The 23,081-nt window shown below is 36.5% G+C and overlaps 1 protein-coding gene across 1 annotated transcript in view; it reads right to left on the bottom strand.

Annotated features, from left to right (window-relative positions):
• Positions 1–214: 214 nt before the first annotated feature.
• SLCO4C1 (solute carrier organic anion transporter family, member 4C1) overlaps positions 215–23,081 on the bottom strand; it is a 33,519-nt gene continuing 10,652 nt past the window's right edge. The window contains exons 3-13 of the mRNA XM_010565058.1: positions 20,719–20,913; positions 17,886–17,982; positions 16,841–16,962; positions 15,825–15,940; positions 15,380–15,524; positions 13,258–13,453; positions 8,341–8,494; positions 5,600–5,787; positions 3,508–3,572; positions 1,496–1,633; positions 215–339 (exon numbers count right to left, since the gene is read on the bottom strand). Of these exons, the coding sequence (XP_010563360.1) occupies positions 215–339; positions 1,496–1,633; positions 3,508–3,572; positions 5,600–5,787; positions 8,341–8,494; positions 13,258–13,453; positions 15,380–15,524; positions 15,825–15,940; positions 16,841–16,962; positions 17,886–17,982; positions 20,719–20,913 (1,541 nt within the window). The remainder of the gene's footprint in view (positions 340–1,495; positions 1,634–3,507; positions 3,573–5,599; positions 5,788–8,340; positions 8,495–13,257; positions 13,454–15,379; positions 15,525–15,824; positions 15,941–16,840; positions 16,963–17,885; positions 17,983–20,718; positions 20,914–23,081) is intronic.

Genomic DNA, 23,081 nt, shown 5'->3' with positions numbered 1-23,081 from the left:
AAATTTAAGAGTCACTTTTTTAGATTTACACAATAAAATACTAAAAAGTATGTTTAGCAAGTTAGAGAACACTACACACATTCACAAATAATTTGTTCAAGAACTGAATATGATCTTTTATATTAGGTAATGGTGTACAAGAACTTTGGTACAAGTGTTGTAACAGTGCTTATTCTTATTGGCTTCTTTCAAAAGCCCCTGATTTGCACATGATTTATGTCTGTATAGCAGACACCGTTTCTGAATCCTTTTGTGACAGGGCTGCACTTGCTGGTGGAGGCTTATACAACCATACTGCTATGACCACAAAGATGATTGTGATGATTTTGCAAGCAGCACCTGAATGAAAAGAATAGAACAGTCCTTGTTGCAGTCACCTTCAGTAGCAGACAAAGAGTATTTTCAGTCATTTATAAAGGTTCACATGGTGAGTTACACTAAGATTTTTAAATTGATGCTGTGAATTTCAATGTATTTTACATGAACTGCAAAGGGCAGGCAAAGGCAGTCTTCCAACTGACTTCAGACCCCTCACCTGCCTGCCAGTTCTTGCTTGCAGCAGCTATTGCCATTACTGCAGTTCTGTATTTCTTCACCCCATCCTAGCCTGAAGTGCAAGCCTTCCTTATTTCTTGTTCCAGTACTGTTCTTCATTGCGTCAATATTCTCTTTGCCACAAACTAAAACTCCCCATGTACAAACCTTTTAAGTATTCTCTCCTCAGCTAACTTAAAAGGTTGTTCCATTTACTCATCACTGGTACATAGTGGCATTTGTGAAACTGGGGGGGGGTGGCGGGCAAGGAGAGTGGGAAAAGAGGGATTGTATTTTATCACAAATATGACTGAGACATACTGAAACCTGAAGTTGTGGCTCCCGCTTTTTCAGTTTTAAGATTAGATGTTAGGAGTTCAGTTTACACACTGTAAATATCACAGGTGCTAGAAGACACTACAGCAGTTATCACAAATGCAAGCTTAGCCTGCCTTCCCTCTCCCTGACATACATACCTCACACACTTGAAGGCAACAGATTGTTAAACAAGTTGGGAATTTTTTTTACAAGTGTTCAGAGATATTTTCAAGATCTTGATATTAATTTAGGGAAAAGAACTGAAATATGACAAGAGGAAGAAAGCTCCTCAGACCTTAAGCTGCCAACAGACCAAGCTAGATAAGACTGAAATGTGTGCCAATCCCTTAAAATTCGGTAAATAAAGAGTGACAATGAAGAAAGACTGAACAATAACACAAAATAGTTTTGCTCTTATTAAAAAAAGTTTCTAGGTCATTTTTAAGAGCCACTTAAACAAAATATCATGGAAGGAGCAAGACCATATTTGTATTATTTATGAAAAATTTTTTTTTTTTAAAAAAAAAACACTGCTGCTAAAAAATAAAAGTTAAGGTTCTATTTTAAAATAATTCCCATCTAGCAGTCAAGGTCAGTATATCTATTACCTTGTACATGTACTTAATATGACAAAGCCACTTACTTATGCCCATCAGTAGATAAGCCATTCTTTCATTGTCATAAACCCAACAGGCTCCTTTCGTTTTACATTCATTAATATCCCACAGAGTACAACTGTTGTCTATAGCAACACCAAACAAAATTGGTCCAGGAATAGTACCTAAAAAGTAGAGAAACATGTCAGAACATTTGAGTTACTTGGAATAGTCTTACCCATTCTTAATGCATACAGTAAAATGCCAGGCTGGTGGGGAAGATAAAATGGGAGAGCCACACATTAAACATAACATTTTAATCAAAGTCATAGGGCTCATATTACATAGCACGTGTGCCTCTTCTATTGCTTTCAGTTAACAGGTAGGCTGCATAGAGTATCTAGAGTATCAGTTAATTCTTTATACAGCTCTCACTTTATCAAGCAAGAAGTTTTTTCAAAGACTTGAGCTGCTTGTAAGTTCATTGGTTTTCACTGGAGAAGAAAAATGTGATTAAAAATAGGGGGAAAAACAGCTAATCAAGGAAGCAGGATTTTAACTGAAGGAAAAGAAGTCCCTTTCCTCAGATCATATACACTAACCTGTTCCAAATGCAGAGAACTAGAATATTATATTAATAAGTTAAATGATACATTTTTTCCATCTCTCAGATGTAGCTAAGCTTCTAGGAAAAATGAGTAATGTTTAATGTAATGTTTAAAATTATTGCTGTGTAGAATTTGTTAGATTTGTGTGATCTTTGTTACAGCAGTGCTTTATAAAGCGCAAGGGGTTTGCATCCAGGTACAGCCAATTTTGTAATTAACACTCCAGGTACATCACTGCATGTCTACCTAACTACTCAAGGCCTCAACTGTTCTTGAGCTAATAAGCAGCTATGTCCTCACTACGGCTCTTCTGTCTAGGACCCCTGTGTGATTCCTCAAGTCTACAGCATAAATATCTTGCTGGTAATAATGCTGTTGGTTGTTGCCTTCTTCAGACACAGTCAGTACAGGCAGTGCAAAAAGTTCTCCTATCCTCTGCTGCACAGTGAAGTCAAGAGTTAAGACTCTGCCATAGATACCTGAAAGTAAAATGAAACAGGGAAGTCCTCGTACAATACTTAGCACTACCTTCCAGTTAATTTCTACTTGTGAGGATGTTTACTCTTGTTATGCTTTATTGGTAGAATGACTTAGATTAATTGGAGTTTCAATAGGTACAGCAAACCAGAACTCACACTGTTAGATATTTTATCTCAAATGGCAGGGAATGGCTGCAGTACTAAATATTGACATAAAAGTCTAATCAGTAACTGCCTTAACCCAGTCTTGAATTATATATGCCATTTAAAAAGCGTATAAGACAAAAACAAGAGTTTAAAATGTACCTAGGAAAATTCAACTGAGTGGTGCAGAGAATACTTATGTTTAGCTTTATATTTAAGGTGATTCACCTGTCTCACTGAGATCCCGGAGATGCTTAGATTTAGAATTTAACTAATACATTTCCCACATAAAAACTCAGTAATTATTTATGTACACGTGTCTACAATTTCAATAAAGGCTGAAGTTAGTCAAAGGAATTGAAAGGGAAGGGAGAAGAGGGAAGACTCCACCTATCCATTCTAAAATATACTGGCATGGCCAATAAGGATACAACTGTATGAGACACTGTCACTTTCTTTTAACTTCGGGAACTTGAGATGTCAACTACATGAAACTGTTTTCTATTACATCACTTTTTCTTATCTCAACTTTCAGAACAGGCCTCCTCCTGGGGGAAGAGACAGCAGGTGCCTTTCGCTGAAAGAATGAGTTACCTGTATTTTGTTCATGCCAATAAGAACAAGAAAGGCTAAAATGAGCACGCATGCTCTATTTGAAGAGGAATTTTAATCCAGATCACATCTGCCTTATAACAAGTGTACTCTATAAGCCAATGACAGGCTGCTTCAAGCTCCTCTGAAAGCTTCTTAATGCATTATTTTTAAGTCTAGAAAAACACCAAATAAGTAGATTATTCAGAGGCAAATGTTTCAGTAAGAAAGTCATACCCAGTAGTCGTAGAAACACTGACTGTACTCCAAGAGCAAATGAGCGCTGTTTATCTGGGACACACCTGTAAACAAGATTTGCAGTTTTAAGACTTGGTGAACAAGTTTTAACTGTTCCATTTCTCTGCTTTGCCCCTCAGTGAATATGCTTTGTCTTAATATACTCCTTTAACCTGTTAATTGCAGAGGGTTTTAGAAACCCAGTGTCCAAAACAACTAATCAAACAACTTCAAGAGGTGTTTTGACAAAAGATAGAAGCAACTCCAACAGCTCATCAAGGAATTTTAGATTGAACTAGTTTAACAAAACAGTATAAATAAAAAGCTAGCTCACCAGCAGCACACTGATATACTGTTGAACATTTTTTCCACAGAACAACAAAGGATTTAAGGACAGTGCTAGGATGCAATCCTGAGCTACTCTTCCTAAAGAAGCAGTACATGATTTGAGACTAGGCTTCAGCACAGCACAAGGTGTTGTATTTCCCATAACCTTTACATATAGTCACCTGACCTTACAATTAATCAGTTCTGGCCTATGCTATACAAATCAATATATTGATTTCATAACTAGCAGAATTTACTTCCTTACCTCCTACCCATTTCTTTCAGCTATTTCTCCAGCAAAAAAAAAGTTATCCTGACAGTGTCTTAAAGATACTACCATAAAGATTAAACACAATCTAACTTATTTAATTTATACAATTTAGTTTCAGCATTGTTTTCTTTAATAAACTGTATCTTTGAAGCACTGTCAGTGCTACAAAAGACAGTATTTAAATATTCAGGAGTTATTCCCTCATTCTGGAGTATGTATGAGGATTAGCCATAGAAAAACATCCAAGATGAGCAGTTATCAGCAGTCACTGTTAGGATCCCCCTACCCATAAAGGCAAGTAGAAGAAAGAGAATGACTTTTGCATAGTATGGGTGGTTATTTCTAGCACTAGAACACTGTCACGAACACGTGGGTTTACACTTGAAGTTGCAAATAATAGGCCCACTGAAAAGATATCAGAATATACTGTAGTAACTTACCTCACATTTAGCTATTTAAATTAGGTTTTTGCACATTTAAACTGCTCTACGGTCCTCTCTTCCATAAAAACTGTTTCACCATTTCAGTTGAAGTGTACAAGGATTCAAAATTCCTAACGTTATTGCTTAATCTAAACAAAACTACATCAGCTCAGTTTTGAGGATAATGCAGCACTTCACATTATTCTGCCCTCACACTAATATGACAAGCTGTTAATTCCAGGTTTACACAAACCCTGAACAGGAGGCTACTGCAAAGCACTGCAGCAGCGTATCACTCCGCTCCCCAACCCCCTGCCTAGAAAGTTGGAAAAAGAGCATCTAACCACATCATCCCAAAGCATCATGTGTATAGTGTATGTTTTTCCCCTCTAGAAGTATTACAGGTACAAGTCAGATTTCAACATACAGTGAAACAGGTCTACTTTCAGAATGAGGATGACATACTAAAGAAAAAAATGTATCTAGCTTTCATGCATATGAGTCTCAGCAATTTGAAAGACAGTCAAACCACTGGTTAACATACAACATCAATATCATATGAAAGGTGGTCTACAGCTCTTGGCAGTCTACAATTTTGCAAGTCAGAATTCTGAACTGAGACAGGAATCAAAGGCTGAGAATATGAGACTGATTGCTATTTTGTTCTTTTATTGGTACAACTTGAAATCCTGACATTACCGATACCAGGCTAGTTGAATATTTTTTTCATCCAAGCATCTGGCACATTTATTCCTTTTTGCTTTGACTAAAACAGTCAGGAGCGCTCCCATAAAAGAGGGATTTTGCTACAGGTAGGAAAGGTTGTGTTGTTTTTTTTTTTTTTTAATAGATTCAAACAGTATCTACTAACCAACTGTAATTACAGAGGTAGTGAACAGTGATATGAAGCACAAGGCGCTCAAGTACTGCCTGTTTACTACGCAAAGTACTACAACAGGAAATCCTTTGCACATTGGTTTAAGTCCACATTTGAAAGCAAAACAAATTAGATTACTTCATTTATCTGAGTTTTCACAGGAATGCTACCTACTCCTCAGCCCAAAAAACATACCTGAGAATGGCCACAGTTGTTGGAGTAACAGCCATAAACGTAAAAACAACAGCAAAAAAGAAGAAGGTCAGGAATAAAGGTAAAAATTTGCATTGTGTTGGACATTTCCCAGGGACAGCTTCATAGAGAAAGTCTTCTGAACCATTTTCTCTTTCTGGTTTCCCAATACAGGAACAGTTGTGGTACGTCTACGAAAAATTTATAAAACAAAATTTAGCTCCAAGAATTACACTAAGTGATACTAATATGGTATCATTGGTTCTGCATCACACTGAATACAAGAATAAACCCTGACTTTACAGTACGGGAAACAGTCCATTTCCTGATGATGATATGACACTGTAACCCTCATTTTTAAAATTGGTTCAGCAGAACTTGACTGATCCAACTCATGTGAGCAAAAGTTATTTTTGGTGTTGTGACCTAAAAAGACAGTGATAGTCTCCATTTCATGCAGAGCAAGTTTTTAGGTACAAGCATAAAAAACTTAAAACTAAAGAAGATTTTAGAGGCATGACCATATGCAGTACATAATATTATACAAAAACATTGACAGAGTAAGCCTTGAAATGCTAACTTTTGTACTGAAATCTTACTACAGATCAGTGAAGATAACACCAGTTATTGTATAAAATTAAGAACAGGCAAGTTAGTGTTCAAAACAAGATTTTTTTATATTGATATATTTTCAAAATTTTGAAAATTATATATAGATGTAGATATAAAAACAAATCACCTCTTTGAAAACATTATAAACACCATGGAGGGTGTCAAAGGTTGGATGAAGGGTGGGAATGTCCCTTTTCTCTTTCCCCATATGAGACTGGTTTCATCTGCAAAGTGTAACTCCTGAACAGTAGGTTGCCAAAAGCTGCAGTTCCCTTAGAACAGAAGATATCTTACATAGTTCTCAAAAGTAATTTTTCAATACTGAAATAAGCTAATGTTAACTGTTACCTAGTTTATTAATCAAAAACTGCTGATTATGTCTGTACAATTCAAAAGCTATACTCCAAAGAACTTTGTCTTGACTACTAGAAACTGTTATTTGAAGTGGGTTCATTCTTTAGATTTACATCTACTTCTGCCACTATTTCCTCAAGCCTTATTCTTCAAGCTTAGATAAAACATATCCAGTTACAACAGTAGCAGAACAAACTGGAAACCACAACAGTTCATGTTCTTCAGAGATGTTGGCAAGTCCCAGATCACTTAGCTTGAAAGCCTTGGCTATAAACAGGCTGGTTTTTACACTGGGCTGTACTTGACAGGAAGAGAGGTGAGACTTAAGTAGGAAAGAACAGAAGCAATGTTGGACTGCTTTTATAAGCAGGTGAACAAATGGAATAGTTTTATGCTCTTTATTTAAATCCACCCAAGTTTGTTTTCAAAGAAAAAAAAAAGTCAGTGAAGTGTGAAGTTTTCACAGCAAGAAGTAGTCAGTCTCCTACATTTTCTTCTAGATAATACCTCCTCTCATTTACCATTGTCTTATTCTGATATAAAAAGTCCCCAGAGGCACCCCCTGGTTCAGCTTGCCTACCTTTAAGGATCTTGCTACACTCCTCCTATATCCCTGCTCAAGAGTTTGTTGTACTAGTAGAGACAAGCACAGAAAGTCTCAGTACTGGTAAGGCTTGATAATAAAACCAGCCACTTTCATGGCTTACCATTCCTACATTAGGGGCAACTGACATTTCCAGGTTTGGAAACTCACAGAAGCAGGTTCCCACGCATACAACAAACATTACATTGTGCTTAAAGTTCTAGGTAAGAACTGCAGTTTAATGTCAAGTCACTTGCCGATTTCTACTTTTCTGATTATCAATTCTATTTAAAGCACATTCAGGTTTAATGTATTTTCAGCATTAGAACGTTTAGTAGAAGTAACATTTGCAACATGACACCGCACAAGTGAGAAACACACTGTGACTGACCAATAAACACCTACAATGGAAGAAGGCTCAGAAGACATGGAGAAGGGTGATGTGCCCATGAAGCTCACAGAACAATGCAGGCTGTGAGTGACCACAGCTGTTGCAAAGAAAACCATGCAGAAAAGAAGCAGCTATGTCAGTTGAGTGGATCAACTGGTGGTGTAAATGTTTCTCCCTGAGTTCATTAATGGAGTGTGAAATTCTCCCTAAGTTAGCCAGACCAGCATGGGGGGAGTGTGGCTCAGCCCAACTGACTATAAAAAGCCAGATAACTAGCAGAAGAATTTCAAAGACAGCAATGGACTTGAGCTGCCTTAAACCCACGTACACTTTCCCAACAACTGGGGAGGCCCAGCACTGTGATGGTGAGCATATTATAGAGACCAGTAATGGGAATCACACCGGTATTGTGACTGAACTGTGTATTGCAGTTGCTATATTTTGCCAAGTGTAACTTAAATTTGTGTTGTGTTTTCAGTATAGTTTCTATCACTCTGCTAAGTCAGAAATCCTGTGTAACATCAACTGTCATGAAGTAAGTAAATTTGTATTAAACATTACACCCTCCACAAGTGGAATATCTAAAAGCACCTGGTCAGAGTATTGGACTCTGACACATACCAACATTCATGCTACTTAGACACATGTTTCCAATCCACACCAATTTTTCTTGTAGTAACTACCACTTAGACTCAGAAATTCTGTGATTTCCAGTCATACTAAGGGAAAAATGTTTTCAATATAGAATGCATTCTGCAGGAAACCAGAACAGACCATGACAGCTATCTTTGCAGCATAAAGTACCTTTTTCATGTTGTTAAAAAGATGTGATGCACATCCTGCGAAACAGGGAGAAAAGTACTGGACTTCATCTCTGCCGCAAACTGGGTAGTATATAGAGCGCAAACATCTGCAGTTAGCATTGCATGGTGCTGTTAAGTTATATAATGTGCCTGTTCTGAAAGGTAAAGTTAATAGGCTTTTAATAAAGTAATTTAAAAACAGCAGATATGTAAATAAGTAATGCAGTATTTATAAGATGATAAATCTCAAAATACTCAATTCAGGTGATTTATTCACTTGTTTAAAAATAAGCCATGTTCCTAGCAGTTAAAACTCTAGAGGGAATTCCCATTTATTCTGTACATAGTTATTTTTCTGCTATTATTTCTTCCATAGATTATTCCTCCAATTTCCATTCACAAAACAGATGACAAAATTATGTGTCTCAACCCAATTCTTATTTTATACCATCTCCTTCCTCCCCCATACACATTTGAATTTGTTCAATTTACAGTTTTAAGAAAAAATGCAACAAAATTTAAAACAGTATTAGGCGTTGTTTATTCTACTGATCATATTCCAAGCTTTTTTCCCTCTTTTGGATTCAAGTCCAGTTGCAAACCCACTGCACTTTTACTATTTTTAACACTGCTATGCAGACATCTAGATTGTTCCAGCACCAAGATGACTGCATGTGCTAAATGCAGAGTGCCATGACATACAAACAAAGTCTTATCACACCAAAAAGGACCTTGAAGATTTTCTCTAGCTGCTTAGGGAATAACTAATGAAGAGTAGAGTTTAATTTAACACTTGCTTACTACAACTACTCTCAATTTAGGCATTTACTTCCAGTATAGGCCATAGTATGGTTGTATTTGAAGTAATCCCACTATATTATTAGTATGAAAAATCAGTTTGGGATCTGGGGGGGCCTTCTTAAGATATACATGCAAAGAATAAAAACACCCTTTGATTTTTCTAATAGTAGTGCATTAATAAGTAAAGAAGCTTCAATGGTTAAGAGTTCAGCCAGCTGAAACCAGGATACTGATACTGCCAGTAGATTAAATACTGTACTGTAAACTGAAAGTTCCAGATTCATTACCTAAAAGGCAGGTTTCTTCAAGAAAATTTAAGATGGTCACAAACACTAAGAGGAGAAATCATTTATCTAGGAATTAAGCTCATTACTTACATAGAATTCAAACTGCACATGGAATATTAAGGACATCATAACTACCTATATACCTCATTTGGTTGTAATACAGTTGAACCCTACTAGGTTACATTAGTTCATTGTTCATACATAGAGGAATCGAAGTTAGTTTGCTCTGGCTTAAAGCACTACAGTGCACCATAAGCAAATTCACTAATGACAGGTTTTTTCATACAGTGCCTTGTTAGCCTATGAGGCATGTCAAGCCTAGAAGTATTTAATCAATTCAGTGGCAACATTTGTCCTGTTTATATGTGCAGATAACGTCTCTCTTCCCTGACCCACAAAGAGGGACCAAACCTTTAGTTATGCATGGTCAGTGAAAAATACTAAAATACAGAAGAATACACTTTAGTGTACATAGGTTCTCATGACATGGAACTTCTTGTTCTAACATCACTTTTCTAAAGAAGCCTAGCAGACGAGGCCATTAAATGGTCTTTAAAAGCTCTGTAGGTTAGATATTCTTTCACAGCAAAGCAAAACAAGGAGACCCAGAGCCATGTGGGAATGAACATAACTAGAGAAATAGTCACTGCATTTTTATAACTTCAAGATTTCAAGAAAATACTGGACAAAAGAATTTGGCAAAAACAATTATTTGAACTGTTTACTAGACAAAGTAAACCACTTTAGTTCTGTTTATAGGCTAATTTAGTAATAAACTGTTACTATAGACAGTATACTTTGTTCATTAATAAATGGTCTCAAAAGTGATCCTGTACTCGTGTGGTTCTGGTACTAAGCTTCCAAAAGCCTTCCCCACCCCACCCACCTCCAGGGTATTTTTCAACAGAAAGAGAATGCTTGCCATGAAGGATTTCTTAAAAATCTCCACAAAAAATGAATCTGCATCAATTTCCAAATTCAACTGTCATAGCATTCTCATAATTTATTCTTTCAGAAGCATTTGCTCAACAGCACAAGCAGGATTCAGACACTTGGCTCTTCTTCCACGAACTTATAAATTTGTTAAAGCTACTACTACATATTTTAGTTGCTTACTCCTTCATGGAAAGTAGTTTCAGAACTGGCACTATATTAGTGCCACTAATTATTCTGATGCAGGTAACATGTCCAACAAACTACAGTCCAACATGTAACAGTTAATTACATAAAATTGAACCATTTTTTTATAATGGATACTGAGTGGAGAGAGTTATTTCAGGATTGGTTAACTCCAAATTACTGTAGATAAGAGGGCTTCAGCAACAGTTAAACTACATAACTGCTGAAGTTACACAAAACTATTAAATACAAGTTAATTGTATTTAACTTAGGATGAAAATCAATTCAGCTGTACCTTTTGTCAGCTGCTCATTATCATAGGACCTGGTATAGAAATATGGGTAGCTGCATATACTATTTTCTATACAACCTCTTCAGTATTCAATTGCTACATACAGATTCTTTTGCTCAGTATGTAACCAGAAACTTTTCACAACCAAATTCTGCATTCTAGTTTCCAGTTCTGAGGTGTCCACAGTAATCTTACAGCTAGCATTTTTTTCAGACACTGAAGCAAAGCCATGGTTTAAGTGTTAAATGTCAACATTGGCCTTTGAATATACTGTCATTTGATAAAGCAAGTTGTAAGGATAGAAGCAGAATGAGTCGTAACTTGGGCTTTAAGAATTTATTTTTTCTTTCCCAGTCACCAAGTGTATGAAATTTGGTTTATTCATTTTGTAAGCCTTCTGGAAAAGGAAATACAAATGAATGGTTAAGTCTGTTAGAGAACTGGAAGCCTGACTGTCTTCAATCAGTACTGCCTCCAAGCCCTCTGAATTTCTGTTCCGTTCACCTAGGGTTATCTATTTCACTGTTTTCACATTTACCTAAATGAGGCCTGAAAAATATCTGTTTAGTCCTTCATGTCACTCTTTTGCATTTTAGGGAAAATTTTCTAATATTTGTCAGTTATGTTTATGTCAATGATACCCTTAAAGGACCTAGGAAAATTAGCAGCTTTCACATTCTGATATTTTTGCATTTAGTTGCCTCCATAAGTAAGATGTGATTTTCCTGCGTTCTTCTATTTGTTGTATGCTCATTCTAAGACAGTCAAAAAGCATGGCAAATACCAAGTGAAGAAACCATATAAGCCTAACTGTTGATTAGATGTTTATCATTTTTTCCTAGAAGTATTACCAACCTGCATGTGCATTAGAGGCTACAAAACCAATTTCTTTCCCAACCTATCTTCTGCATTTTCATGGTGCACTTCATGCTATTGTGTCAGTGAAGTGCAAAGATAGTCTTCCCCAAACTGTTTAGATTCAGATGCCTTTTTATGCATTGGAGCATAACTTACAGACTCTGCTTTTGTACAAGATAGTAGCACCTAACCCTTTTCTAAAGTGGGGGGCTAGGGAACACAACAAAAAATTATTGGTAAGTTATTCACCCAGTTGCACAGCACACTGCTCATGCTTATGATTTTTTCAAATGGCAGCTAGCAGTCCCTAGCTACCAGCCTCCTACAGTTACTCTGCACAGCAGCATCTGGCTCTTTGGCAGACCCTCAAACAGCTGGAGTTGCCTCTGGCTCTGTCAATTCATGCTAGAGTAACCAACCACTTGAAAGCACTGTTTTGGCACAGCTAGCTGCCTTCCTCCTGCTTTTAAACAATGCTCATGCTACAGAGATGTGTACTATTTAAAACTATGAGAATTGAAACATTATAATCTTAAAGTTAATTTCTTAATAAGGCATGACTGGGCATTTTATACAACATAGTGCCTACAGTGGTGATTTGATCACATACGTTCAATGCTGAAGTTTTAAAAGTGGACCTAGAAATCCATTCTCTAAAGAATGCTTATCCTTGCACATATTTAATCTTGCCTCATTTTTATTTTCACTTTTCTGACTTTCTTCCTGCTGCCATATTGGTTTCCAGAGTAAGCTTTTTTACAGCAACAGGAAGAACATTCATCACAGAATTTCTAATACAAGTACTACAAATATCTAAAAATGAGTGATAGACTGCATTCTCATTAGGCACGGGAATTGTGTTGTTTAAGGGAAAGAAAAGTACATATTGTTTGGAGAAGCCTTTCTTATACATGTTAGCCAAATATAATTTGAATTATGTTCCGGTTAACCATGTTACTCCACCCATTTTATTATTCAAATTGGGTCACTGAGCTACACTCTCTTTGCATTAAATTCCTACCTCTATCAGCCAATTTACCAGGAAAAAATTAAAGCCTCCTTTGTAAATGGAGGCTAGATGTGCTAGAACCTGATGCTATAATAATGGCTTCATTTTTCTAGAGAAAAAATTTGCAGTTTAAGTTGTAGTTCACCTCAGTGGTGTCTCATAAAATTGTTGCACACAGCAGACTCCCTCCAGGAACAAACTGCCTAGATTGTCAAGAGTTGGTTAATAAAACAAGATTCAAAAGACACACTACTTTTACAGAGATACAAAATTAGGTGTAGTCAATACTATGGCTACTACACCTACAGCTAGGAATTTTTTGTTGAACAGGACCAGGCTGCTCAGAACATTTTGCAGGCAATGTATCATTACATTTTCTTAATCGTCTATTACATAAAGATTCCAAGAACAGGGTTTTAGAGTTCCATAAAACATTTCAGTTTCACACATCAAGGCAAAATATGACATTTTTAAAGGTTTTGTATTCTGTGACGTAGCTTACTTATTTTAAACATTAACACCAAACCCAAGAGTGCATTAAAATATATTTACCCATTATATGTTTCAGAGACACCTGCGAAAGGTTCGTTCCCACATTTAGCAAATAAAAACACTGTGTTTAATATTAGGGCCACTGAACAAGTGCCTATCATGAACTTGATTATGCTTTTGCAATCCATTTTGCACTTGGAAACCAAGATGCCACTTATGATTTGGCCTAGTGCTGCTGCTGGAATTAATACAAGCCCTAGAGGAAAACAAGACACCAGCAATTACACAAAAATGCAAGATATAATTAGTGAAGCAATTTAGAGTGCAATTTAATGTTAAGGAAAAAAAAAATCACAACAGTTACCTGTATCTTAAGATGCAGTCCATGTGATGTCATTTTCAAAACATCCTACCAGAATCTGTTAGCATGAGTAATTTATTCTACCCTTACAATCTCTTTAGCCTTTGCAGAAGTTAAATTTGACATGGTAATTTATACTTGTCCAAAACCCAAGTTCAACACAGCAAAGCCAGATTACTTAAGAGTACTACGTACTAGGCAGGAATCTCTGAACACCAGTAGGCCACTTCCTGAAAATAGAAAATGCTCTTTCATTGCTTCCATGTTTTTTCCACATGTCCATGTTCTTTGTTATACATTTGTGTTATGAACTTTTTAATAACAGAACATAAGCACTATTATACAAGAGACAGTACAAGATACAATAAGGTATCTACAGAAAGATTTTTAAAAGTCTAGATCAGTGGGTCACTTTTGCTGTCATGGTCTATAGAGTCCATAATGTTGTATCCTCTCTGCACTATTAGGACTCCAGAAACATAACTGAGCATTTTTATATCGCTAATCTACAATACAACACAGAAATCAGTGTAACTTGCACTGACCCAAGACAGCTAATTTTAAAGACAGTTCATGTACAGGGGCAGAACTGCACAGGCCACGGACGGCCATAGTCAAAGGTAGTTTAAATAGTTAACATGGACATTGGCAACACTTAGATTAGCTAGCTCAACATTAGTTTAAGTACAGCTAACTTTCAACGTTAGCGTAGGCATTTCTTCAAAGCTGTAGATTTGATTAACACTATCAATATTTTCCAACTCAAATTAAAAGAAATTCAGACAAAGTCTACAGACAAAAAAGGAACATTCAGTTTTCTACTTCACTGCTGATTACTGTTCAACAACTGAGCATATATTCCAATGTATTTCTATGTAAAACTTGCAAATGCTTTGTTTTGAAGCAACAATGTCTGAGTAGTGATAGTACTATCTGGTATTACCCAAAGGAGTAAGTCATTGAGAAAGTCTCTCCCAAAGGTATTTCTGTTGGAGAAAGAGCACTTCAACTAGCATATGGTTATATTGCAGCACTATACAGCTGAAGTAATTTAGCAAGACATGTTCCAGAAATACAAAGTCTGCCATATTGCAAGCATCTGTTGGCCTACCTGCCTTGACCTAGTTGCTGTTCTTCAGAAGTAATTGTGTCAGAGTTAATCATGTGACCCTACCTAGTGCCGCTCTTCCATCAGATTTTTCTATTTATTGCTCCAATACTCAGCTTTTCTTAGCCTCCCCCTGTTCTACCTATTACTTCTGTGTATTAGTGACAGTAAGCCAACTAGAGAAGCAGTTACACAATAGTTTCATAACATATCCTTATTAGTCATTTTATTGCAAGCTCACTATAACGTTATGGTGGAATTGTAGAAGGGAAGGGCCAAGTCAACCCCTTGCAGTAAGCACTGCTGTTTTTTTCCAGCTGCCCTTCATGTTGCTTCCTTTAGTAGGTCCTAAGGCTTAATGCTCCTTCAGCCAATTTTAAATGAAGAATTAAATATTTTTCACCAAGAACAAGAAAGGAATAAATTACAATTTCAGCAGCACACAGAATTCTCATTCTACCTTGAATATGAGTATCAAGTCTTCTGAACCTACAGACTACGAGTAGATTTGCACCCATAATGATTTAAGTACTAAGGTTTTCATAGGGCAGGCAAGAATAATATAAAAAGACTATTTCTGCTGTGAAAACTGCATTTCATGTAAGTATATTCACAAATATCTCAAATACAAGATGCCTATATAAGCTTCCACCTATAATGTTGACATGTCCAGCACAATATATTTAAGATTTAAAAATGAAAAGCCACATTACCTCCAAGAGTTGCTGAAAAACTTGATGTCTTTCCAAACTGATTTTCTATAAACTTTGGTAGAAATGTGGCAAAGCCAGTGGCAACTAAAGCTTCTGAAGAACTGGCTATTATTAGACTCATAAGCACTGGATTCTTCAACAGTATCTATGGGGGGAAATTAGCATAACACTCACGAAATTATTTCATTGTAGTACAATATAAACTAGAAGTCACTGTATTTTTAAGCAAATACTCTCATACGGAACTTCACTAATATGCTTTTCTTCCTTTAACAATCTTAAGCATCAACAAAATGAACATGTATTAAATTATCAGTAGCACTGGAGACTTCCCTATCACAACATGATAAAGAAGCAATTGCCTTTCTAAACACTTATGTATTACCTGAAAAAGAATTCAATTTCTCAGAATACATCAGTTTTAGCAAATTCAAGATTTTCTTACCAGAAGAGCCACGGGAAAGTCTTTAAAACTTTTTCCAATATTCTTGGTCTCAACAAGCACCTCACTTCCATCATTATGAGTTTCAGAGATTTTTTCAGCCTGTATTTTTGCTGTTCCTATAAATGGGCATATTTATTGACAATGGAAATACTGAATACCTGTGCTCTTAGACTTAAAGTCAGAAAAAGCATCAAAGTGTGTGTTTCCTTTCCTTGGGAAAACTAGCTCAGACATTGTAAGTTGTCTAGAATATTTTATTGGTACGGATCCCTAAAAAGATCAATAAGGTATTGCTGTGAAAAGAAGAATTTGGCTGAAAGCATCACGCTTCCATTGGAAGGCCTTGGCTGTAAGAAGATATTATCAAGGATATCCTAAGAATTTCAGACTGTCCTGAAGCCCATTCAATTTCCTATTTTTTTTTTTTAAATCATCCTCACATTCTCCCCAGTTCCCTACTTCATTGTTCCTTTTCCTCCATCATTTCTCTTTCCACATAAGCATAGTAAATTCCTTTAGACTCTCTTCCAAGGGACTCCTAGATAGTATCTGCCTGAACAGAAATTATATTAAAACTATTAGAAGACTGCTTTGGGATACTTTGATTCATGCTTTATTATTCCACTCAGAACAACAAAGCAATAGAGTCAAAGACAACAATGCATGAGTTAATGGAATTTCCTTATGATTCTTGGAGGGTAACATAGCAGCTTTAAATACACTCCCAGGTGCTTAGCTGCAAGCATCTTCCAAACTTTGACAATCAGTTTCTATGCCTACCTGTTTCCAGTCCTACTGTACATCATTATGTACTCAAGATCAATCCTCTAGCCCATTCACCTTGTTTTAAAGGCTGCATATTGGAAACAAAGTATTTGTCATCAGGTTTTAGCCAAAGACAGTTAACTGACAAACAGAATCAAAGACAAATCACACACTCAGTCCAGCAGTCTACAACCCCCTTAAGTATAAACAAATGTCTCTTCCAAAGTAGCCCATTATTGTTAAACATTTACCTGGTAGTTGTTTCGGAAAGCATGTAAATGGTATTATAAGGAGCCAAACTGCAAAAAAGCATGCAAGAAATGCTATCCACCATGCTCCAAGCCAACGTGGGTCATCTTGATCTATCTTTGTACTGGAAGAATAATTTGGAAAAAGCAGGTTTACCATTCATAAATTCAAATCAGCAGTTTCACATGTCAGGTTGTTTTTTTTTTTTTAATACTGATTTAACAGAAAGTCTTTGAATATTGTCATTTGCTTGTTTTCTACATGTATTAAATTTATCATTTGCTTGTTTAAAGCACATTCATCAGCTCTATTGTAATATTGCATTCTACCAAACATAGCTTTCAACTCATTAGTGAAATTCATTCTGATTTAAAGGCCACTATTTGGCCCTGATTTCAACATCCTGTAGCATTATAAAGATACTGACAAAGCTGTTTTTAGAGAAAAATCTTCATAATCAATAAGTTATATGAAAGCCAATACAGAAGTTCAGAATGCCATTGCATTGATCCAAAGTCCCTAAAACACAGGAAATAAAAGTGTAAATTAAGTTGTTGGTTTGGACAGTAGTACAATTTATAACATTATTTTTTGAATAGTGGACTGTTATTCAACTGGTAGATTTTCTAGCAAGCTCTTCCACAGGAGGTAAGAAGCAGTATCCTACCCCTCACATCCTACCTTAGGGAAATTTGTTGCACAAGAAATCAATAGTTGCAATTGAACCCTAAATGGGTGACTAATCAAAAGACAAAGCATTTTATGTTAATCAGCTTTAAAATAGCCAATATCTCAAAATGCTAGAACTAAGTATTTGCACTACAGAGAAACTTTCACACACAATGGAGTGACTATTCACTGTGAGAAGTAACTCACTTGCTAGAAGCCCTTGTGAATACAACTTGTTACCAAGTTAAAGCAGCTGTAGAAAATACAGTATTTTCCAGACAAAAACTCTTTCTCCTCCTCATATGGAAGAACACTGAAGATTTTTAATAAGAATTATTAGAAAAAGAAAATAGAAAGCAAAAGACTGCTATATCTTGCCTTTCTGGGATCTGGATATCAATATAAACATTAAGTAGCTGCCCTCCTAAGACATAGCCAATAGCAGGACCCAGCAGTGACATGGCATAGCCAATTCCTAGAAGAGAAAATACATCAAGTTCACCATACATTTTTAAAGCTTTCTTTCAAAAAAAATTCCTAAATCAACTACAGACCAAATGCTTTCTGTAATTCAGCCTGTTCTTTCACTGTCATTACTTCAACTACATGTAGAAGACAAAATTCATACTTGTCCCTCAACAGGAAAATGTGAAGCTCTTAAAAGCTGCAACTCAGAAGTTCAGCAAAAGACACTTCACTGACAGCATCTTTATGCATTATTATTTTGTGTATCTTGCGCCTACAATCACAAGCTAGCTTATGTAAAAGTTTCTTATGTGAGGTTGTTATGAGCATCAGTTTTTAATAGTGCATGCCCACAATCTTTAAGAACCTACTTATTTATATTTTTATTTTGAGTCTTAAGATGGTTTTCAGATCTGCCAAGACCAGAGGCCAGGGTTCCATTAAACCTTTTGACTGGAGTAATATCTGCCACTTGAGTTCATTTAGAACTCAATCATATGCGCTTCAATTTCTTGATATGATCCTTAAAATATAAAGCCAGGGCTTTTAAAAGCCCCTGACATTTTTTAAACAAAAAAAAAAAGCCCAAAAACCCCACACACAAAGAAACACACAACCCCTAACAAAAAGTTATAGGTGTAATCATATCCTACTAAAGAGCTCTCTTAGGTCTATCCAGTTTTTTGGCCTTAGGACAAGATCTTCTCGATGTCACAATAGTCTCCCTGGCCTACCATCCAGATTTCTATGGCACTTTAGCACTGCTGGCAGGAACTCTGTCTCTGCAGATTAAGGCTTGCAACTGATAGTAACTAGATCTGTCTAATTGGCAAGACATGCATCCTTACTGCTGATATTCTATGCTTTTGCCCAGGTTGAAGAATTTGGATTTCTCATTTGTTTCCAAAGTGCCTGGATCCTGAGTATTTAGTATTATTTGGCTCTGTTAAGACAGCAAGAAAGAATGAGGGGAGCATTTGGAGCAGTGCAGGATGGGCAAGGGACACAGAAGGGGACACTGAAGTATCAGTAAGTCAAAACAAATACTGAGTTGACATATTGCAGGTTTTCCTGCATATTGGAAATAATGACATGCCCATAAGATCTTTCTGAGTTAAGTCCATATTCATCCTACAGAACTTCAAACCTAGCTTAGAAGGTGCCTATTTCCTCCAGCAGATCATTCAGTTTAAATTACTATTTGGAATTACTTAAGTTTTCACTGGCTTTAGATGTGGAAGCCTCAGTTCAACAAGAGCACAGTCCTCATGAAAATGCACCCAGTATCAGAAAAGAAAGAAACTACCAACTTATGAGTTGCAATCTTATAGTCCAAGATGCTAGCAGCTATTTACAGACACTAAGAGAAAGTTCTGGGGTTGGTTGGGTTTTTTTGCTGCCCTGCACAAGCCTTGTTACATTAGGCAAAGCAACACAATATATTTAAAATCCTCAATACATTGCATAAAAGCAAGAAAAAGAATTAAGGCTTAATGTAGCTACCTGTCCACTCACTTTTGTTCTAGTTTTTTTACATTAGGCAATATACACTGTTCTTCAGAACTCAGCACTTTTCTGAAGATTGGATAAAGCATTAATTTATTGTATTGGTCTGTTATGTTTTAAGTATGAACACTGACATCATTCTCCTGAGTTTTCAGGCCACTTCTTGACCCTCTAATAATGCAGACAGCCCTAATTCTGCTGTATTTATTTCACTGTCCTCAGAAAAGTGTCATAATCTCCTCTCTCAATATAAGGAAACAGCAAAAATAAAAGCTCTCTTTGTTATTTAAGATTTAACATATGCAACTATTCCATTTGTTAGCATCAAACGGAATGGCTTGCCTGAAACAATTAAGCAAGAATTGTATGCAAACAGATGATGATTTCAATTTTGCCCCCTAAAATATTGAATTAGTCTGGAAAACAGTCAATGAATCTAAGATGCTTTGAATTCCCCCTAAGAGTTACCAGTATAGCTAACATACTTTTATCAGCTTACACCTAAAATGGGGAAAATAGCAAAACATCTTCATGCCCATGGAAAACACACTTAGACTGCAATGACCTTGGCAGTAAAAACGCACGTAACCCAGAGACTGCTGACCGGAAAGATTAAAAACCACTGTTAAGAATTAGTATTTCTTAGCTTTTAAACAGCTCCACAGTAAAACACATTCTCCATGATTCCAGGCAATCCTTTTGCTTTCAATTAAGGAAAGATACTTCCAGTATTTCCTTCTGAAGTGCCAAATTTGTATGTGGCTGAAGAACTGCACTGATCACATAATGCATAGGAGTGTCCCTGCACTGAGGGGATTGCCTACTGCCAGAACATCAGTAAATAAAACTGTTGAAGGATACAGCAAGGTCTGGCTAGTGACCTGATATAGGGTAGTCTTCAACACCTGTACCACTACAAAGCAAATTTTGCTACAACTTATTCTGTTGATAACAGGCAGACTACATTAACCATTTAATCACTTTCAGTTATTGACATGAAAAAACAGCAGGAGAGGTGCACAAAGTAGCCTTACCATGCTCTGCAAAATAACTATTGGAAAGACTTGACACTTACAGCAGACTAATACCTAACTTGCACAGTAATTGATACAGAAACACTTTATGCACATAAGTAAATAATGACAAGACTGATTTAAAAAGAGGAATTCATAAAAGCATCTGGAAGGCATTGCAGTCTGATCTATCCAGACAATGTGTTATAAATAGTTTTAAAAGTTACCTATATAAAGGGAAGACTTGTGTTTTGGGACACTGTCATCAATAAAAGCTGTCCCCAAAGTATATAGTGGAGTTCCTCCAACTCCCAGCAGCAGCTGCCCCAGGATAAAGACATACAGATAGTTGGGAAGTGAAGACTTTGTGCTGGCACTGCAAGTGAAGTTAGCAGAGCTTGTTCCTGGAACTTGACATGTGTCTGAAAGACAGAGACAAAAAGACTTTAAAATTCTGTTACCAAGTTCATCACAGACCAACTGAAGAAAAACCTGGACTGAAAGCTAAACTACATATGAGGTGTTGTTAGTACCAGGCTCCCATTTTAATTTTCAGGCCTCCTAATATACCCTATATGACAGTGCCCTAACCTTCTATATTGTATCCCTCAGAAGAAATACTATCATGGCTTGGTTTTTGTTTCATTAGCAGGGAGGAAAGGTGGATGAAATAGCCTTATTAAAACATTTTGGCTTGCTGAAAGCCTTATTAACAAGATGTATAAAAAAACCACAACAAAACACCACAAAACAACAACAACAAAAAAACCAACCACAAAACTGCCAAATGGTCATTCAACAGGTTAATGAATACTCTTAGGTAACAGACATTTCATTTTGTTCTTGTACCTTATAATGATTCTGAGGAGCACTAACAACAACTTCCACTCTTAAGTGGAAGAGCAGCCTGAACAACCTGAGGAAAGCTGGACTGCTGGAGAGGAAAGTGCAGTCATCAGTGGCAAGCAAAGGTAATCCTCCCTTCTCACACACTGTTTTGAGAAGGGTTTCCCTAAAAAAAAAAAAACGCCACAACTTAAAACCCCACAGCACTATCTCTCATAGAGCACAAACAGCCGTATCTCCAGAATGAGAAGTTAATGTAAAGCCTCTGTATTTGTGTACACACACACACAAAGAGGGAAGCAGAGGTAGAACAGCCTAAGGTTGCATCTGCTCCTGTAATGTTTGGCACCATAAGGAGGTAAGGGAAAAGAGGATGTGAAGACAGGGAGTATGTTTTCTCTTCTCCTTCCTCTTGCTATCATTGCACTTTTAGTAGCAGACAGTCCCAAGTTACAAGATCAAAAAGAAGAGCATGGTTCTTTCCAGGTTTTTCCACAGAGAGCATACAACCCTAAGGAAGAGGATAAACCCATCAGTTTGGTGGAAACAAGCCATACTGAGCAAATATATGAAAACACCCTTCAGATCAGATGAGTAGAGTGACTAGTTCTCAATACTTTGCTACAAAATTATTACATCATTTTTTCTCAGGTCCTTTTATATTTGAGAACACTTTTTACTTAAGCAAACAAAGGGCAAGCCTGCCCACACTTTGGGCTCACAGGACATAAAATACATGGAAGTGCTTGCCACAGCAGATATTTAAAGAGAACTGTCTACACTGATGTTATGAAGTCATCCATGGGCTTTATCATGCCTGCCTCCAGAAGGAACAGCACCATAGTCATGATGCAATCATGTAGCACACAACAGGTGATTCAGTGGTGTTGCACAAAAACCGGCCAGTGTAGAGTGATGGGAAAACCTCACTTCAGGAGGAGCCATTAAAATTTTCCTTCCTTTCCACTTAGGAACAATCCTCATTTTAATGCTATACTGAAGCCACATGGGGAACATTAATTTTCAGAATATTGATTCATAATAAAATTTTTTAGAGTATATATTCTATTTATTTTCAATCTGCTTTCTTTAGCAATATTCCTCTTTCTGCAGGAAATTAAGTCTTGAATCAGGTTAACTTTGTACTATTTACATGCACAGCATCTAAAACCAACTATAGAAGGACACCATATCTTACAGTAACTTGTTAGCATACACATATTCATGTACAGCACGTATACAGAATATACCTGCAGTTATGTTAACCTCTAATACCTTTGAGCAAGTCTAAAACAGCATTAACTAGTTATTGTAGTACACAAATAATAGTACCTTGATAAAATATACACATCAGAAAACAAGTAATGCAGAGCAAGAAAATGCATGAAAGATGTTAAATGACAAAAGTGTAGCCTAATTTCATATCTAGAAGTAGCTTTATGAAACAAGCAGATTACATATAGTAATGGCAATCAAACTCTGACAGACAGTGGGTCTTCATGAATCCCCATCCCCTCCCCCAGTGTCTCAGTTCCTGTCAACCTAAAAGCCTATGCCATTGTGTAACTAATTGATTATTGCCTCTCTCCTTCAGTTTTCTAGCTCTTCAATTTAAATGCCCTAGGAAATTTATCCTGATGTTGAGATGAGAGAAGTTTATCACACTACTTTGTTTTCAGAACCACATAATCAGGTCTAACTACAAAATTAAGAGAACCATCAATATGAACTTTAAAACAATTAT

Source organism: Haliaeetus leucocephalus, unplaced genomic scaffold, assembly GCF_000737465.1.
Source record: "Haliaeetus leucocephalus isolate CR32 unplaced genomic scaffold, Haliaeetus_leucocephalus-4.0 Scaffold185, whole genome shotgun sequence".
Classification (NCBI taxonomy): Eukaryota; Metazoa; Chordata; class Aves; order Accipitriformes; family Accipitridae; genus Haliaeetus; species Haliaeetus leucocephalus.
This window is presented reverse-complemented; position numbering and strand designations above follow the sequence as displayed.